The sequence below is a fragment of the Mus caroli genome, unplaced genomic scaffold (assembly GCF_978045245.1).
Source record: "Mus caroli unplaced genomic scaffold, Mus_caroli_1 scaffold_4, whole genome shotgun sequence".
Lineage (NCBI taxonomy): Eukaryota > Metazoa > Chordata > Mammalia > Rodentia > Muridae > Mus > Mus caroli.
In genome coordinates, this window is record NW_028227259.1 from 41,213,546 (window position 1) to 41,231,840 (window position 18,295).

General features: G+C 44.9%; 1 protein-coding gene across 1 annotated transcript in view; it reads right to left on the reverse strand.

Moving 5' to 3' along the window:
* Nucleotides 1-18,295, reverse strand: part of Clnk (cytokine dependent hematopoietic cell linker) — a 96,606-nt gene that overhangs the window by 65,044 nt on the left and 13,267 nt on the right. The window contains exons 3-6 of the mRNA XM_085836356.1: nucleotides 17,781-17,809; nucleotides 7,779-7,816; nucleotides 2,920-3,061; nucleotides 1,219-1,328 (exon numbers count right to left, since the gene is read on the reverse strand). Of these exons, the coding sequence (XP_085692482.1) occupies nucleotides 1,219-1,328; nucleotides 2,920-3,061; nucleotides 7,779-7,816; nucleotides 17,781-17,809 (319 nt within the window). The remainder of the gene's footprint in view (nucleotides 1-1,218; nucleotides 1,329-2,919; nucleotides 3,062-7,778; nucleotides 7,817-17,780; nucleotides 17,810-18,295) is intronic.

The following is an 18,295-nucleotide window of genomic DNA, read 5'->3' on the forward strand; positions in this document are numbered from 1 at the left end:
GCAGAGGGGACATGCCACCAGGAGAGTTGGCGGGATATGCAGAAGCATGCTCCCATCAACGGTGTAATGGGACAAGAATCTAACAGTGAGATTCCTCTTCATATAAAACCCTTGAGTACACCAGAGCTATCTAGTTTTGTTGAGACTTCCTTGAGTTGGGTATGTATGGTTCTGTAGAACTTCTGGAAGGGCACACACTGACACAATTTTTACATGTGCCTTAAGTCTTTAAAACTTTCTCATTAAGTGTTGAGTAAAATTCTGCCAAATTAACCACAATTCTGCAGGGGGAAATGCATAGCTGTACAACTATGTGGATAAGCTCTTGCTCACCACATTGCAACTTATTTTGTGAGTGGATTCAGTGTGAGAAGAGAGGAGCTAGGTCATATTAATGCAAATAATATTCTGTGTATGATTCTGTCTCTATAGGGAATGCTGACCTGAAATGTGTCAGAATATTATCACCAATCACATGCAGACCAAGGGGGTAGGTCTTCTTTATTTTTATGTATATATATTATATATAATATATATATACATATATATATATGTTGTATATATTTTTATTTGACTTTTTAGACAAAGTTTCTCTGTGTAGCTTTAGCTGTCCTGAAACTCAATCTGTAGACCATATATCTATCTATCTATCTATCTATCTATCTATCTATCTATCTATCTATCTATCTATCTATTACATTTTATTTAAACAAACTACATATGTGTCTAGCACATTTTCATTTACAGGATATTTCCATAAAATTATCTGCGATTTCCCTTGATACCCTTTTAGGCCAGCACATAGAATGTTCCTATCCTGTTTGTACAGGTATTGCAGAGGTTTGATGATCATGAGACTTCTCACTGCTCAGGTTAACAGTTGGCAATGGTGGGCTGAGAATCTTGGCAAAATGACATTATTATCGGAAAGATTTGTGTACTAATTCAGGGTCTGAAGAATGCAAGGATAATTAGATAAGGTGTAAATTCTTTAGCCTGATGCCTGACTCATAGTAAGTCTTCAGCAAATGTAAAGTTTTGTTCCTTCTAGACTCCTCTAAAGGTCCATGAGCCCATAAGTCACACAATTCAGCTCCTCTAAGCCTCCCCTGACTGGCTCATCTGTTATGATGCTGTGTGGAAGGAGAACGGGGGGTGCATATGTATGTGAGCTAGGTAGTGCCCTCCATGCAGGCTCTCAGGGACCCTTTTACTCACTTCTTCCTGCTGTGTCATCCTCACATCCCTGGTTTGTCTCTCAGTGGAGACAAAAGCCTTGGGAGGTAACAGAAGGGGAGCCTCCATCGTATTCTGGAAATAGCGTGTATCTGTGGAAAAAGAAAGATGGCAAGCTTGTAACTTGGAAGCTGACTAGATTTGGCACCTTGAAGCTCATAAAGTATTCACACATCCTCACATTCATGGGGTCATCAAAGCTCGGGCGCCAGGCAAACACTTCTCTTGTGTGTGGGGGGGTGGGTTTCAGGGAGGAGGGCAGAAGACAGGCAAATTTTATTATAATATATCATATGGCGCTCTCAAGAGTGAGGGTGGGCAAAGACCAAAGGGACTATTGTGGAAGAAAGAAAACACTCTCTAGTGTATAGTGTGACTGAAGGGTTCTCCATGGAGGAAAAAAAATTCTCCCACAGAAGCAAACGATCCCACCTGAACCTGCCAGAGCAGGAAGCTGAGTTTCATTGTAGACTTGCTTGTTTTCATTCACAGCAATCCTACCAAGGATGGCCTGACTACCCTTCAGTGTTTCCGCACCTGAGAAATACTACCAGCTCTTGCAGATTAATGTTATCTATCTATCTATCTATCTATCTATCTATCTATCTATCTATCTATCTACTATCTATCTATCTATCTATCTATCTATCTATCTATCTATCTATCAATCATCTATCTATCTACTATCTATCAGGTTTGTTTCAGACAGGGTCTCATAGCATGGCTCAGGCTGGGCTGGAACTCACTATATATAACTCAGGCTGGTCTCAAACTTGTGGCCATTCTCTTGCTTCAGCCTCCTGGGTGCAACTTTGGAAACAAGTCAGTACATCTGCCCCTGGAGTTCATCATCAAACCCCTCCCACCTCTTTATTCTACTATTCTCTTATGCCTTTTTCTGCTATCTCTCTCTATAACGGTGACCACTGCAGTGTATTCAGTCAGTGCTTTTGAGTACCGAATACAATGTAATCATTATCATTATATTATCAATATTGTTATTGTTTGGAGTCAAGGTATCACCATGCAGCTCAAGCAGGCCTTGAACTTTGGATCCTCCTGCCTACCATCTGAAGTGCAGCAGTTAAGGATGTGTGTCACTTTAACCAGTTCATCATTTCTTACAGAATAGCTCCCCCAAAAACATTTCTACAGATTCATGTCTGTGAGCCAGGTAGGCCGTCAGAAATCACGTGTGGCTCCTCCTTCCCTTTACAGAGGCATGGAGAACCTGCTGACACTGTCCAGGTGGAAAAAGGCCAGAGTGGGTACAAAGCCAGTGTCCTTCCCTCCTGATGGGTGGGACTTTAGTACTGGATCCATTTGTAGGCTGGCAACCTGCAGAGCGAATCAACTGAGTTAAAGTTTTCTCTTTCCCTGCTCTCACCACCATTCAGACTCTAACCTCACACATCTCACATTCCTGTCTTCCTGTCTGTCCGTCTCTCCCATGTTCCCAGCACAGGGACAGGCGAAAGGCTCAAGCAGAACTCTGCCTTGACCATGGTGGTAAGCAGGAACAGAGTTCGACTCCATATGTCATTCATACCGTCTTCAGAGGAGCTCTCTGAGGTTGGTTCTACTGTGAAGCTTGTATTCAGACAAAAATCTGAGCTCTAGAGTGAGTCTGCAATCACTCTGTGATGCTGTGCATGGACATGTCTCTTTGGAGCCCCAGCATACCTGCGTATTCCGATTCCTGGATAGGTCTGGCTGGTAAAATTTTCATTGATGGCCATGCCTTCAGCAGCTGGAACTCAGGATCTTCGTAGTCGTTGCTACTGTTGCATTTTTCTCCACCTGGGACCCCAGCCAAGTTCCTTCTCTAAATGGGTGGAACACTGGACTAAGTCCAAGGGAGGGACCATGTGGACAAAGGTGGCATGTCTCAATGCTACCTTAGGGAGCAACAATGACTGTTTTTGCAGCAGGCATTAAGATTCTGGGGTCTAGAATCTTACATAGAAATGTAATTCTTGTGATAAGGGAGACTTCTAAAGATGTCTTCCAAATACCCTCATCTCTTTGATCATTCAATCAAAGACCTATCTTGTTCTTCTGTGAGGGAATAGGGCAACTGTAAGTTGTTAATGAACAGACTTTAAAGCACAGAGGATTCTGGGTCATCTCAGTGGGCTCAGTGTTTTCTGAGCCCCAGAAAGCAAGAGGGAGACTGTCAATGAAGTGGTGCTGTATGTGGAAAATCAAGGACCAGTGAAAGCGTGTACAGTTTAAAGGTGTAAAAAGTTTGGCAAGGGTCAATCCCATTCAAAGTTCAGTTTGCTTCTATGCAATGGTAATCGTGGTTTTCTATAAACGACTGATAACAATTTGACAATAGAAAAGAAAAGAAAGACAGAAACATAGGAAGAAGAACAAAACGCTTGAGTACACTGACCCAGAGAAGTGAATCTTGTGCTAAAAAAATCCGAAGGCATGCTGTTGAAGATCAAGGTCATGTAAGAAGATGCTAGCGATTGAGAAGAGGCTCACTCACTGTTCACTGATTGGAGACTTAACGTTGTTAAACCAGAATGTGTTAAAAATTGATGGATGTATTCAGTAGGATTCATATACGAATCCAAGCTGTGTTTCTCAGGAAATGACAGAAATTTTTATAAAATTCAACAGGCAGATGCTCAAATCCCTATGATAATGCCACCCCTGCCCTAGTCACATCCATGCACCAAGGGAAGGACACAGAAGATGCCTGTAGTCCTTACCAACCCTTTGGCACCTTGAGTTTGGACTTCTGGTTTCCAGGGCTGAGGTACAATCAGGTCAATGACAATGGTCTGGATTCAAGGCTATCCTGGGCCATGGAATTTTGCTAGGCTAGCCTGAGCCATGGCATTTTGCTAGGCTAGCCCAAGCAGGCTAACAGGTGCCCTCATCATAGGTCTGGGTCTGAAGTCTGTGGATGGCAGGAAGGGGGAACCAAGTCCCACATAAATTCTCCTTGAGTCAGCACAGCTGAGTGCGTACCTTCAGGTTGGATCTGCAGCCAGCAGCTGCTCTGTGTAAGCAGGGACCTGGCAATCATGAGGCACAGCCATCAGGAGTCACTCTAACTCCCTGGATCTCAGAATGCCCAATTCTACCTAGAACAAACGTTAGTCTTATTTGAACCTAGTGGAGAAATCCGGGTGCAGGGTGGAATTACATCTTTAAATGCTGACTACTTTAGAGGTCTAAGGACTGCTGTACTGTGCCAAGAATCCCAAAGGACTCTGCCTTATTAAATGTGTGTTTCATGCACATTCCTCAGGAGGTACCTCAAAATAAGGAAATTGCCTCTTTATCTTATGAATACAGAGACTGACATTGGTAACTTTCCAAAGTCACACAGGTTGTAGGTGGGCAGTATTTTTCCAACAGCGACACCCAACCCAGCACCAGAATTAAAAATTATTCTTATACCTCAAGATGAAGGGTAGATCTCACTGAGCACAGGGACCCCAATGGAGAGTTAGGGGAAGGACTAAAGGAGATGAAGGAGCCATATCTGACATCAGTGGGAAGGGAGGCCCTTGGTCCTGTGAAGGATTGATGCCCCAGTGTAGAGGAATGCTGGGGTGGTGAGGCGGAAGTGGATGGGTTGGTGGTAGAGCACGCTCATAGAAGCAGGGTAAGGCGGGTTGGAATAAGGGGTTTGCAGAGGGGAAACCTGGAAAGGGTATAACATTTGAAATGTAAACAAATAAAATATCCAATTAAAAAATAACAATACTAAAAAAGTCCTCTATCAAAAAAAAAAAAAAAAAAAAAAAAAAGAAAAAAAGAAAAAAAGATGAAGGGTAGAGAATCCAGGGCATTGCAGGGGTGGACCACTACCCAGTCAGCACAATGACAGATGGATAACATGGTTTTGAGCTTGGATCCTTCCTCTGTAGAGAGAATTCTGCTTCACAGATGGGGCACCCCTAGAACTCTGTTTTGGATTCTTAATATTTTATAGTCCAGGGTTGAAAAAAAAAGGTATAAAATTGAAGTTGTTGCTTTATAGTCCTGACTGTATCTGTGGCTTTCCATAGTATATTCCTGATATATGGTCGGTAAATAAAGTCATAGATTTAAATAAGGCAGAGGATATAATTATTCCTAAGGGTGCGATTTAAAATATTTATGTTGTAATTTGTCTAGTTATTAGGGTCCAGTTTAATTTACTTTTGGGTTAGATGGTCAGATGTATACTCCTATGGGCAAGTCGAGTAATTAATTACAATTATACATACTTATCAAATGGAGAAGCTGAAGTAAGAGCACTTATGCACAAAACTCCTCTCAGTCAGGGTTCCGACTAAGGCTCTGACTGGCAATATCAGAGACTGAGGGAGGAGCAAACCTGTCTAGCTGCACTCTCAATTATCTCTGGAAAGGTAGAGAGAAGTCACAGGGGAGCCCAGTTTCCAGGTAGGCAACAGGGCAAGATAGACTTGCCAGGCACACCGGCAGAAGAATCTCTGGGCTCTCGTCTAGCTCAGAGCAAGGGTGTTGACCATGGCTTAGTAAGCAGTGGTCTCCACAGAAAAGCTGGGAGATGGGATGAGTCAAGTGTTAACTTCTCAGCGTGCTAGTCCACATATCCAACAAATGCTTCCCGAGGATAGCCCAATCAGGACAGGCGTGAGCTGAGGACTCAGGTCAGTTATCAAGATTAGGTTTGACAGATCCTTTGGTGCCCAAGCCAGAGCAGGGTAGAAGACCAGAGCTTGCTACAGAGCTTCATGGCGGCACTGGAGCTATTCCTCAGAGTCCAGGCAGTTGGCCTTCCTGTTGGGTCTTCAGAGATAAACTAGGCTATGATGGGACATTTTGGTTGGGAGAATATTGGTGACAGCGTAGATTGCCACTATGCCCTAGACCTAAGTTGTAGAGGCCATGCTCTGACTACAGGGAGGACATTTCATTTCCCTAATGCAGATGGAGGTGACTAAACCAGCTTATTTGGCCGGAAGCTGAGAGGACATATAAAGATTCTTGGACCTTAGATACTTTCCTCTGATTGTCGATGGCTTCTGTGAGGCAGAGGCAATTGCTTAGAGTTTAGTGGAACTCTGAATGATTGACAGGGTTTTCCCAATACACACAGTGCAGGGACAGGTGGGCACAGGCTCCAGGCTCCTGGAACTGTCTATGGAGTGAGAGCAAGCTGGCTCGTGGGCACAATGGATAGAAGAGGCCAAAGGGCATCTTTGTGTCCTGTAAGATACTTCTAGTATTTTCCAGGGAAAGCTTGGGACCCGCTAGAAGAACTGATGCCATGAGTTGGAGTCAATTTGACATTTCACCCTTTGGCTAGTGTTCATGGGGGCAAGAGGGGGCAGGAGGTAGGATGAAGGCTGCTGTCACCTAGGAATGGAGAGAGTGTTCATTGACTTTGAACTCACTGCCAGAGGAACGACCACAAACAGCATGGCTTCCCGTTTCCTGAGAGGGGTTGGTTTTAAATATAACAATTTACATTTGTCTCTCTCTTACTATTCATTACATGTCTTCCTCAGGAGTCCAAACCTCAGGTCTGATATTTTTTTTACTCACGAGCCATTATGTAAAAACAAATGTTGTATATGTATGTGTGCATGTGTCTGTGTGCACATTCATGTGTATGTGTGTACGTGTGCTCATGGGTAAGGGTCCATAGCTTTAATTAAAAATTTAAAGGCATATGTCAAACAGTAAGAAGCCATTTTTTAGATATCATCTATAGCCATGCAAAATATGTAAATTATATGAATAAATAATTTAACATAATTACTTATAATGTTTGATATTTGGGTTAATGTTTGGAATTTTAATCTTTTTCTTTAGTTGTTAAAATTCTGGCCAGTGCTTCTAGTAGCTTCACGAGATGCTCACATGTTCAGTAGTTTCAATATTTTCAAATGTTTAGTGTGATTTCAACATGCTGTTATTGAGACTATGTTGCAAAATATCAGTGAGTTTGTTGAAATATTGAAATATTGAAATATTGAAATGTGTACTGCTTCTTTGTTTTAAACTCTCAAACATGAAGTTTTAGGGCTAAAAAAAAGAGCATATTTTTATATTATTAAGTGAACATCATTGTGAAATTACCTTCCAAATGTTTGTTTCATTTTAAAATTTCACCATGGATGTTGTAAAGCACACATCTGGAGATGCACGCACCAGACCTGTGTATTAGTTTTTTTTTTTTTTTTTTTTTTTTTGGTTTTCTGAGACAGGGTTTCTCTGTATAGCCCTGGCTGTCCTGAAACTCACTTTGTAGACCAGGCTGGCCTCGAACTCAGAAATCCGCCTGCCTCTGCCTCCGGAGTGCTGGGATTAAAGGCGTGCGCCACCACGCCCGGCTAGTATTTTTATTTCTGTCAGCTTTAGCAAAAAGACTGAGATTTAGAACACAGGCTGAAAGGCGGTTTTCCCTATCAGGAGAATGTGCCGCGTAGAAGAATTTTTTTTTTTCTTTTAAATTCATTGTGTGACATAATAAAGAAGCCCAGACAACAACACTTACTTTGTAAGGATCAGAGACTGACTGTTATAGAACACAGCAGACTTACGTGATCCGGAAGTGGTTCCAGAACAGCTCGACACCGCCCTGTAAGAAAACACAGATCACGTGTCACTGCAAACCCTCTGCCAGCGCACGGCATCAAAAGCTGGACCTTCATTTCCTCTAGGAATCCTGCGTGCATTTCAGTTCATTTTTGTGACCCCAGTACGTGTCTCATATCTCATATTTTAGCTGTTGATCAGGAAGAACAGAGTATAGAAAAGGAATACAGAAATCAACCCCCAACTCAGGGTGACTATGGAGGCAAGAAACTCTCTTCTCATAGCAGGTCGGCATTCTCCCGGAAATAGAATCAAATGCTTGGTGCAGTGGCACACCCCTGGAATCTCAACACTCAGGAGGGAAGGTGGAGGCAGGAGGATCACAAATTCAAGGTTGCGTAGTATGACCCCGTTGTAAGAAACAAAATCGTGGCCTGTGAAAGAAAGTGCTGGGAGTATTGAGCACACACCTAGGCCCTGGGTCAGTCTGCATCACGGAGGAAATAGCAGCAAGCAGGGCTGAGAAGTTGGCTCAGACTGTAGAGTGTGCCTCCCTGGCCTGAAAACCTAACTGGGATTCCTAGAATCAGTATAACAAAAAGCCCTGCATGGTGATGGCTGCTTGCAATTCCAGTGCCCAAGGGTGCAGTGGGGGTGGGGGTTGGGGGATGGGAGATGTCAGGGTGGGGGTTGAGACAAGCAGATCTTGGGAGCATGTTGACCAGTCAGCCTACTTTGCTTGGTAAGTTTCAGGCCAGTGAGAGAGAGACCCTGTTTCAACAAACAACACAAACGAAACACAAGCAAAATGGTAGATGCATTCTGAGGAGCCTGTCGTCTGGATTCCACAAACACGAGCACACATGCGAACACAAGCGTGCCCTCCTCACACTGCCCAAACTAGAAAACAAATCAACAAACGGACGAAACACCAGGAGATGGAAGAGGAGTGCTGTGGAGCATCTGCCCCTGCAGTCAGGACCAGGCAACTGAGGAGGGGGCCCGCAGCCGCAGACCCAGACCATTGCAAGTCTCCTTTAAAGAGCTCTGACTGTGCACCTGCCTCCTCCAGTGCAGGGCACTACGTTGTGGGCAGAGCTCATGTCTCTTCACGAATCTGTCCCCAGCTCCAGGCGCATGCCCCAACATCCAGAAGTCGAGCCACTGCGCTTTTGTTAGACCAGTAGAGTCGAGGTTTCTCTCAGCTCCCCAGTTTGGACTCGTTTACGAAAACGGCTTAGATCGCGCAGCCCACTCAGTACACCGTTCTAAAATTTCCTCCTAGATTATACAAAACCTCCCAAGAACTGCTCATATGGGTGGGGAGTCTGGTTCCTCACAGACTGAATGTTCCTCAGCTGTGTGGTTATTTTGTAGGCATTAGTCTTGGTTGAGGAATGTAAAGGAAAAAAATATCTTTAAGACCTCATCTTTTTATTAACACACATGGGAGACATTTTCCTTTAGGCTTTAAGAAGCTACAAGCATCTTAGCAATGAGTCCACTTTGGTCCAATGGCAAGCCTCGTTTCTAAGAATGCATGCTCTTCCCTTTTCTTTTGGCTACTAGGAACTTTAGGACTCCTCGTGTATGGTCATCCTGCTACTGTCCCCACAGAGCACAGACCCAGTGTTCCTAGGTCTCCCAAATGTACATGTCAAGTCCCCTCTGTGCCTGCTTGTGTCACACACCCTTAGTTAGCTTCCTGTGCTAAGTATCCATTGCCATCTGATGTCTGCTTGCTGGAGCTTCCATCTTCCATCTTGGACCATGCAGGCCTCATTAGTCTCACTAAATCATTCAGCACTCGTGTTCCATCTCCTCCAGGAAAGAGGGCAAGCATCCGATGATTTCCTTGTTGGGAGTCTACACTGTAAGACTGCAGTGTCTCCATGTTCCAGATCCTCTAAATGTGCTCCCACTGGGGCAGAGTTTTAATACATAATTTGGAGGATGGTCTTAAAGATGTACACCCATGGGCTCAGCAGTTAAGAGCACCGACTGCTCTTCCAGAGGTCCTGAGTTCAATTCCCAGCAACCACATGGCAGCTCATAACCATCTGTAATGGGGTCTAATGTCTTCTTCTGGTGTGTCTGAAGAGAGCAATGATGGTGTACTCATGTGCATAAAATAAGTAAGTCGATCTTAAAAAGAAAAAGAAGTACACCTGTTTATGGTCCCCTTGAGACTGGACGGACAGTCTGGGTTCCCTGAGTTGGCCCTGGAGCCTTGCATCTTGCTCTCCTTTTCACCCTAGCCAGCTCTTCCTGGGTAAGTCTATTACCTATTCTTTATTGCTGTGATACACACTGAGAAACACCGCTTGTGGGAGGAAAAGATTTAGTTCATCTTACAGCTCATAGTCTATGTGAAGGGAAGCCTGAGCAGCACCCCAAGGCAGGACTTGCAGCAGAGGAGTGCTGGCTAACTGGCTTGCACCAGGCTCATGGTCAGCTACCTTTCATAGACCTCCTGAGATCACTGAATGAGGGGTGGCATCGCCCACAGTGGGCTGGCCTCTCACACATCAATCATTCATCAAGCAAATGCACTACGGGGTTTGCCCAACAGGCCAGTCCGAGGGAGGCATTTTCTCTGTTATGTTTCCATCTTTCCTGATGACTCTAGTGTGTGTCAAGTTGACAAAAAATAAAAAACAAACAAATAAATAAATCCAGAACAGTACAATTCTCTCTAAGTCCAGGTCAGCTCCTCAGAGCTCTGCCTCAGATTGGCCCCGCATTCTCAGCTTCCCTGTTTGTCTCTTTGTAGTCTAATTTTAGCAAGAACCCTACCAAGTCTGTCTAGCCAGAACCCCCTTCCGTGTCTCATCACCAACGATATCTAGTTGGGGTCCACATCTTTGACCATCTCCCAGGGGACATCTCTTTTCCCTGGCTGGCCTTTAGTAAGAATCCCGTTAGGGTTCTTTTATCTCAAATGTTTCTTCTTAGTGATTTTCCATTGTTGTTGCAACCCTGAACATGGGCTGTGGATTCCCTTTTGTGTTGTTGTTATTGTTGTTGTTGTTGTATTCATACTGAAGTCACTTCCTCTCTCTCCACTGCCCACCCCCTTCACTGTAATCCCTCTTCTGAGGTGGAGACAGTCAGCAATTGCTCCTTTAAAGCTATTTGAAGGCTGCCTCCCTCCTGCACCCCTACCCTCTTCTCCCTGAACTCCACACACAGCAGACGGTTTTCACATCGCTACAGCACCCCATGCATCTGCATCAATAACACAGTGCATCTTGTCTCTCTGTCTAGAATATCCCTCTCCCCCAGCTTTGCCCATGCCTATATCCTTTCTGATCCTCAGATCCCCTTTAGAACATCATCTCCTCTGGTGACACCTCTGGCCACCAACCTTAGTTGCTAAGTCAAAGAGCAGAGGTCCACTCTGCTTCCTCACCCTGCTCTTTGGAGGACCCTGCAACCTCTACATGCCTCTTTTTCTCTCAGTGGATGCTCCCACTGGACCACTTCTTAGCAGTTTAGGCACTGGCAGGGCCCAGTATGTGTTGTATCTTTGGGGATGTGGTGAGTGAGATAAATGTCCTTGGCTTGCTGGGTCCTGTACAGGACAGCTTTGCTTCAGCTAGTGGCAGAGACAGGGATAGCAGGTCCCAAGGTCCTGAGGTACCTAGGAAGGCATTGGGTAAAGGTGCATTCACATCAAGTTGGGATGTGAACAACAAAGCTGCCTTGTTTTTATCGCACCCTGACATTTGTAGTTCATTCATTATAGAAGTGAGTCCTGACTAATTAATACAGCTTTTTTCCATTAGCCTAGAACACCCAGGAATGAAGCCAGGAGATACATTTTATAGTTACAGATCATGGCGCCTGCCCCTTGATAACACCTATAGCCCAGCATGTCACAGAGACTGGTGGTTTACAGCAAGTGGCATACCACAAGAAGAGTCCTGTGGCCTTCTTCATTGACAGATAAGCTTGGATTTCACCCTTCCTCTAGCCAGGCCCCAGATCTCCACTATAGTGGTTCATTTTCTTTGGAACTCAAGCATTGACTGATCCTGTAGTTTAGACTGTGAGTGCCTATGGTTCATGTGTGTGTGTGTGTGTGTGTGTGTGATGTGTGTCCGCGTATCTGTGTGTATGTGTTAATGAAATCTTTCTGAGGTGGGGCCTAGTCATTGGACATATGCCCTTGGAAGGGATTTTGGGACCCAGCCCCATCCTTTCTCTCTTTGCTTCTGTGCTGACACGAGGCAGGTAGCTTTGATTCACAAGTGCTCCCGTCATGAAGGTCCTTCTCGCCACAGATCTAGAGCAATAGAGACAACTGACCAAGTACTGAACTCTCTGAAACTAAGAGCCCAGACAAACCTTTCTCATCTTATGCTAATTGTCTCAGGTACTTTGTCACAGTGGCCAACAGCTAACTAACATGGCTGGCTCATAGAAGAAAATAACAGAGGAAGGAAGCTGTTTAGTCATCTTCCACATTGGCTCGCAGATGTGAGGGGTGCCATGAGGGGAGTTACTCATCACCCACAGGCCCTGATCCACTCCAGGAAACACCACTTCTGTGTGCCCCTCAAGGAAACCACCCTTTAGCAGAGAACATTCCTTTGTAAGTTGTTTTTAAGAGGGATATGAAGATGAATTTGTGTGATGTAAGGCCCAGGGATCTGCAGGGGACAATGACCTCAGCCTCACAGCCATCAACTTCCACAATTGACCTCTTGCTTCCAGAAGCAGAGACAATGATGATGAAAGCACACGGCCAACATCTTTCAAGGTTAGCTCCATTGTCCATGGCACGTGGTGTATATCAGGTGTTTAAGCAATGAGAAATGAAAGAAAAGAAGGGGGGGCGGGGATTGACCAAAGGCAGGGCCCTCTGTAAACCTGAGGAATGGGGTCTACTTTTTGTACAACTTTCCAAGGTGCCATTCTTTCAACTTCGAGAACTAATGATGGAGAAGTTGCTGCCTTTGCATAACTGTCAGACAGTCGTCAAGTTGGACATAGAGACTCAGATTCTGTTCATGTGTAGACCATCCTGGAAGCACAGATATCTGGAGTTGCAAGCCTGGTCCATCTTCTAAGTTACCCTGGTTGGTTGCCATGGAGATAGCTACTGGTGAGGCTGTTAAAAGCAGGTCCCTGGACAGGATATGCTATGTAATAAATAAAATGGGAGGCCTACAGAGCCTTAAAGCTGTCTCTTCCCTCAGGAAGCAGGGCTGTTAGCAGGTCTCAGACAGGTGCCTTATCAAAAAAAAAGTTTTTTTATTTCTGTTATGGGAGAGTCAGGTGATTGGAGAGCAGAGCAGGGCACAATGTTTTGGGTTGACCCCAGAGCCGCAGGCTACTGGTTAGACTTACCCAGATATGTACTGAAAACCAAAGGCTCAGAGATGGCCTCTGTAAACCTCTCAATGTGCCAGAGCAAAGGCATCTGGGATCTCCCTGAATCTACTTGCCACTTGAGGTCTGCGGGGTTGCTGGCTACCTGGTGCTATCTGTGGCCACAAGTCCAAGTTCTGGTCAATGTAATTTAGGCAGCGAATCAACTCACAGCTGCCAGGAGCCTTTCTTAAGTTGTGACTCACTTTCTTATCTTCCTCTAGTTCTGGGGTGCACAGGCATCATTATTGTGGGCTCATAGGGTTCAGGCTAACACAACTGAAGGAGCAATAAGATTGGGGGAATGTTTGGAATCACCAGGGCTCTCAGAAGCAGAGATACCCACAGGCCTTAGGCAGGTTATTTCTGGATTTGCCTTACATAAGTAAAGAGAAATATATAATAACTATTTCTCATGACTGAGTCTCTGCTGAAGTTTTTACATGGCTTGCAGTCTTTAATGGTTTAGCTCCTTAGAGATGTGAGCTTTAGAGTTTGCCAGTAACATAGTAGAGCCCCTAACCAAAGAAGGGAGAAAGGCCAAGATGTTTCAATGGGGGCTAATGAGATGTTTTAGGTTCAAATCCTCACCCGTCACTTTCTAACCATATGGGCTCAGGCAAATGCCCTCCCTTTCAACTGTGGTTAACTGATGTTACCCTGTGGAAGGGCTCAACAGTCTATATCCCACATGGCTGCTGAGATGTTTTAGTCTATGTTATCCTGGTAGAAATTCACAGCTTCAGACAGTGTGTGATTTCTTGGCTCAGTGCCCACGAACAATGTGCTGTCCTCTGTGTTTGTCTTTTCAAGTTCAGTCCAGCAGCCAGGAGTTTCTCACTCAGCCCAAGCCGGTAGCCCTGCTGACCTTTCACAGCGATTCCTCAAGCTGGCTCCTCCTCGGCAGTGAAGCTCAGGGATTAGTGGCCACTAACTTCTGGTGATCCCTTTGGTAAGGGCCAAAAGACTGAGGTTAAAGTTGTTTGCTATACAACCCGAAGTGCATTTTGGGGGTGGGGAGGACTGAGTTCTCCTTTGCTGCCTTCTTGCCCGCCCATCTAATTTCTCTTGGGCCCAGTTAATCTTATTTATATGTGAGTACAATGAAATCAGTCCAACGCAAGGTTATAAGATGCCTGGCGCGAGCTTTTCTGGGTCTTCCAGCTTTATTTGCTCATCTGCAGCCCCTTTGATACCAAGAACTGGGAATTCAGAAATCTCAAACAGTGAGAGGAAACTCGCTGGAATCTGGGGCACAGACCCAATGTTCTCACCAGCAGCCCCTGGAAAGTCACCCCCTTCCCTAAGTTTTCATCTCTTCTTTTATAACGCACATTTCCTTGTTGGGTCTGTCAGACTTTAATGTTTTCTTTCTCTATTATTGTGGTTGTCCCATGGGCCAGGGGTAAAACTGGCTGACTGCTTAGACAGATGAATGAATGGGTGGGAAGGAGAGGCAGCCTACCTCACTCCTAGGAGCTCTTCAGGAGTCCTGGACTAACACTGTGGCTGTCTAGACCACCGACAGAAGCTTCTAGATACTCGGAGCTTTCTTTCCTTTCTCTGTCTCAGCAAGTGGTTCTCTAAATCACATTCTACAGCTTCCTGCGCTGGAGTTAGTGATACTTCCTTGGATTCAGCAAAGGCCAGCCAAAGTATAAACCCCAGGGTGGGCTGTTGACTGGATTCTTCTGCTGTGTTTGAATCTTGAAGGCAACTCCACAAACTGCGTTTTGTGCTTCTAGGAATGTGGCGAGAGCCTCACTCCGGCTCAACTGTCTTCTTGATTTATTCCTATCCAGTAGTGTTCTGAAGTCTTGGGAGAATAGGGTTAATATCCTGCTCATTTAGCAGTTGCTGCAATGCATAGAATTGGCCAGCAGAGGGCACTAGAGGCCCACATATTTTGTACCTGCTGGTTTGGTTCCCAGTCTTAAAAATCTTTATTACTTTTCCTTTTTAAAGTGTGTGTGTGTGTGTGTGTGTGGGGGGGGGGGATATGAACCTTTAACACTGGTTACCTTAGAAAACTAGAATAAAAAACCCCAAATGTTTCCCTCAAAAGAAATTTTTTGTATCTTTAATAGAATCAACAAATACCTTTCCTCAACCCCAAGACTATAGAGACTTAGGACAGAGGGACAGACACACTTTCCAAATAAGGTAGTCACTTGTCCACAACTTCATTCCTTAGGCACAGGAAGGAGATAACTAACATGTTCATCTTGTTGGACAGTGTAGCACCATGCATGCCACTGAGGGGCAGCTACACTGACCCATCATTCACACGCCACACTGTATCTGTCCATGGAGGACTTTGTTAACACTCAGCTATTGAGACATTGTTTCTACTCTATAAAAATGGATGTTTCTGTGGAAGGAATTATAAGATGCAGACATTCAAAATAGAAGCAGTGTTGCTTCACTGACACAACTGATACAAATGATTGACTGCCGACATCCTCACACCGAGACACACAGATACAAATAGAGGGATACATACAGACACTCACACTGACAACCACAGACAGACAGACAGACAGACAGACACACAGAGATACATACTTACAGATACACACAGATACATAGATAGAGACACAACACAGCAGTGTGTATCTTTTCATATTGTGAACATCCTGTGAGACACACACACACACACACACACACACACAACCACTCTTCACCGTGTGCATCAATATACCTGTTCACACTGTGCACGCTGTTTTCTTGCCTGCTTCTTTTTTTTTCTTTTTTTTTTGATTTTTAATATTTTTATTACATATTTTCCTCAATTACATTTCCAATGCTATCCCAAAAGTCCCCCATAGCGCCCCCCACTTCCCTACCCACCCATTCCCATTCTTTTGGCCCTGGCATTCCCCTATATTGGGGCATATAAAGTTTGCAAGTCCAATGGGCCTCTCTTTCCATTGATGGCCGACTAGGCCATCTTTCGATACATATGCAGCTAGAGACAAGAGCTCCGGGGTTCTGGTTATCTTGCCTGCTTCTTTATGAACAAGTTGTCAACAATTTCATGAGCACAAATGGGCTTCCCCCAGTTAAGGCTGCAAAGCACCCGCTCTCATGGATGACCTACTATGTTTTTAACGAAAACATAAAGAAAACATAGGACAAACATAGGGGAAAATGCAAACACCATAAAAAACCTAGGGTGTGTGTGGCTGTCTTGAGAGAGCCATTCCCCTATGTCAACCTTCATGTATGTCCTTAGTTACTTCAAGCCCGTCAGAGTGTTTCAGACATTCCAGTGGTCTGTGATAGCACCTATGTCTGGGCAAGCTATTTTTTTTTAATCTCTGTTGATTTCTTAAAAATCTTTCTTTTTTTTTTTTATGTTTCTATATAGCTAGCTACACTGACATGGCTTCCAAGTTACCAGCTCATGTATCCAATTAACAGCTTTATTGCTCTGGACAAAGCCCCTTCCAATGTCCTAGTCTCTTCCAGGATTCCCGTGGATGATGGGAGAGGATGAAAGGTGTTGAAAAGATTGCATATTTGAGACCAAAGACTCTAGAACAGTTTGGAGGCATCCACCTTGGAGGACTCTGACCTGGAGGGGAACGCACCAGGGCAGCCGGAGGGAAGGAGGCGGGTGCTGAGGATCATCCACTGGTTAGCCTCTTGCTTCACTTTGGGACTGCACCTTGGCTTTTGTGCTACTCTGTTGCAGCCCATGTTGGGTGCACGGTGCATGCCGTAAGCTGACCTGCAAGGTACCTCTCCACACCAGGTACAGAGCTCTCTAAGATTCACCCATTCCCTTGACATTTCTTCCAGCCTACTGTTCCATTTCTCTCTTATTTCAAGCCTCACATCTAAGTCCCAATTTTCTAGTGGAGTTCTATGGGATTTCCTATTTTTCTATTGCACCCATTTTGGGGGTGGGAGAGAAACCTGTCAAAGAGAGTTTAGTTTAGTTGACTGGGTGCTAGTGAATAGCTCAGATCTGTACCTACTTCACAGAGGAAGGAACTTGGGCTCAGAAAGCAGCCCCCTGCTCAAGGCTGCACAACTAATGAGTGACCACTGGGATCCCCACACATCTGCAGATTTGTGGGCCTGACAGACCAGCTGTGCTCTGGGGCAGCAGGAGGGAAAGGCTGCAAGAAGTTGATGCATGTTACCGGGTGCCATTCTTGTCAGTGGAAACACAGCCATCTGAGATGAGTGAGTTTTCTGAAAGCTAGGCTAATGTGTTTACCTGGCCTGTCGTCCAGAACTACACTGGACTGATGCTCCAGATGCTAGACCACTGGGAGTCTGTAGCTTCTGTCCTGGCCCCTTGAGTTGCTGTTCTTTAGGCTTCCCCTCTTGGTATGCAAACTCTGCCACCAGTGTGTTATAAGCTGAACCCAGCTCAAGGGCTCTAGCCTTCCAGTTGTCAATGTCCAAGTACCAGTCACCTTAGTGAAGGACATCCCCAAGCTGTCCGAGTCTTCTCCATAGAGGCCCAGACATTAGAGCTGGGCAGAGAGAGAGAGAGAGACAGCCACTGCTCCTTCACATGTATATCAAAGAAAGAAAATCAGAAAAGAATAGATAGGAAAGCCCGATGGGCTAGACTGTCATTGCATCACTTAGAGAACACAGGACGCATGACTCACCTCTGGCACTGCTGAGGCTTGGCCATGACCTAGGGTAGGAAAGAGAACAAACATGAGCATTGGCTACCGAATCCATCATGGGCTCCAAAAGAATGAACACTCAAGAGATGCATGCCGTGGTTAATTCTGTGCAGATTGGGCAAGTGTGTTCATATGTGTGCAGGTGCACAGGCACGAGTGTCCATGTGTAAACAGTTGTACTTGTGTATGGATGTGTACCCTTGTGTGAGCATGTATGTGGAGGTCAAAGGACACCTCAGCTTGTTCCTTAGTTGGCTTTGACATTTGGAGACAGGATCTGTCGTTGGGGTGGAGCTTACCAGGTAGGCCGGGCTGTGGCCAATGAGCCCCAGGGACCATCTCATTCCTATCTCCCCAGTGCTGGAGTATAGTCACCTAGTCACCTAGTCACCTACTACTGCTTCCTGCTTGTTAAAAACTATTTATTTATTTATTTATTTATTTATTTATTTATTTATGTGGGTTAGAACTCAGGTTTCTGCAAGGTAAGCACT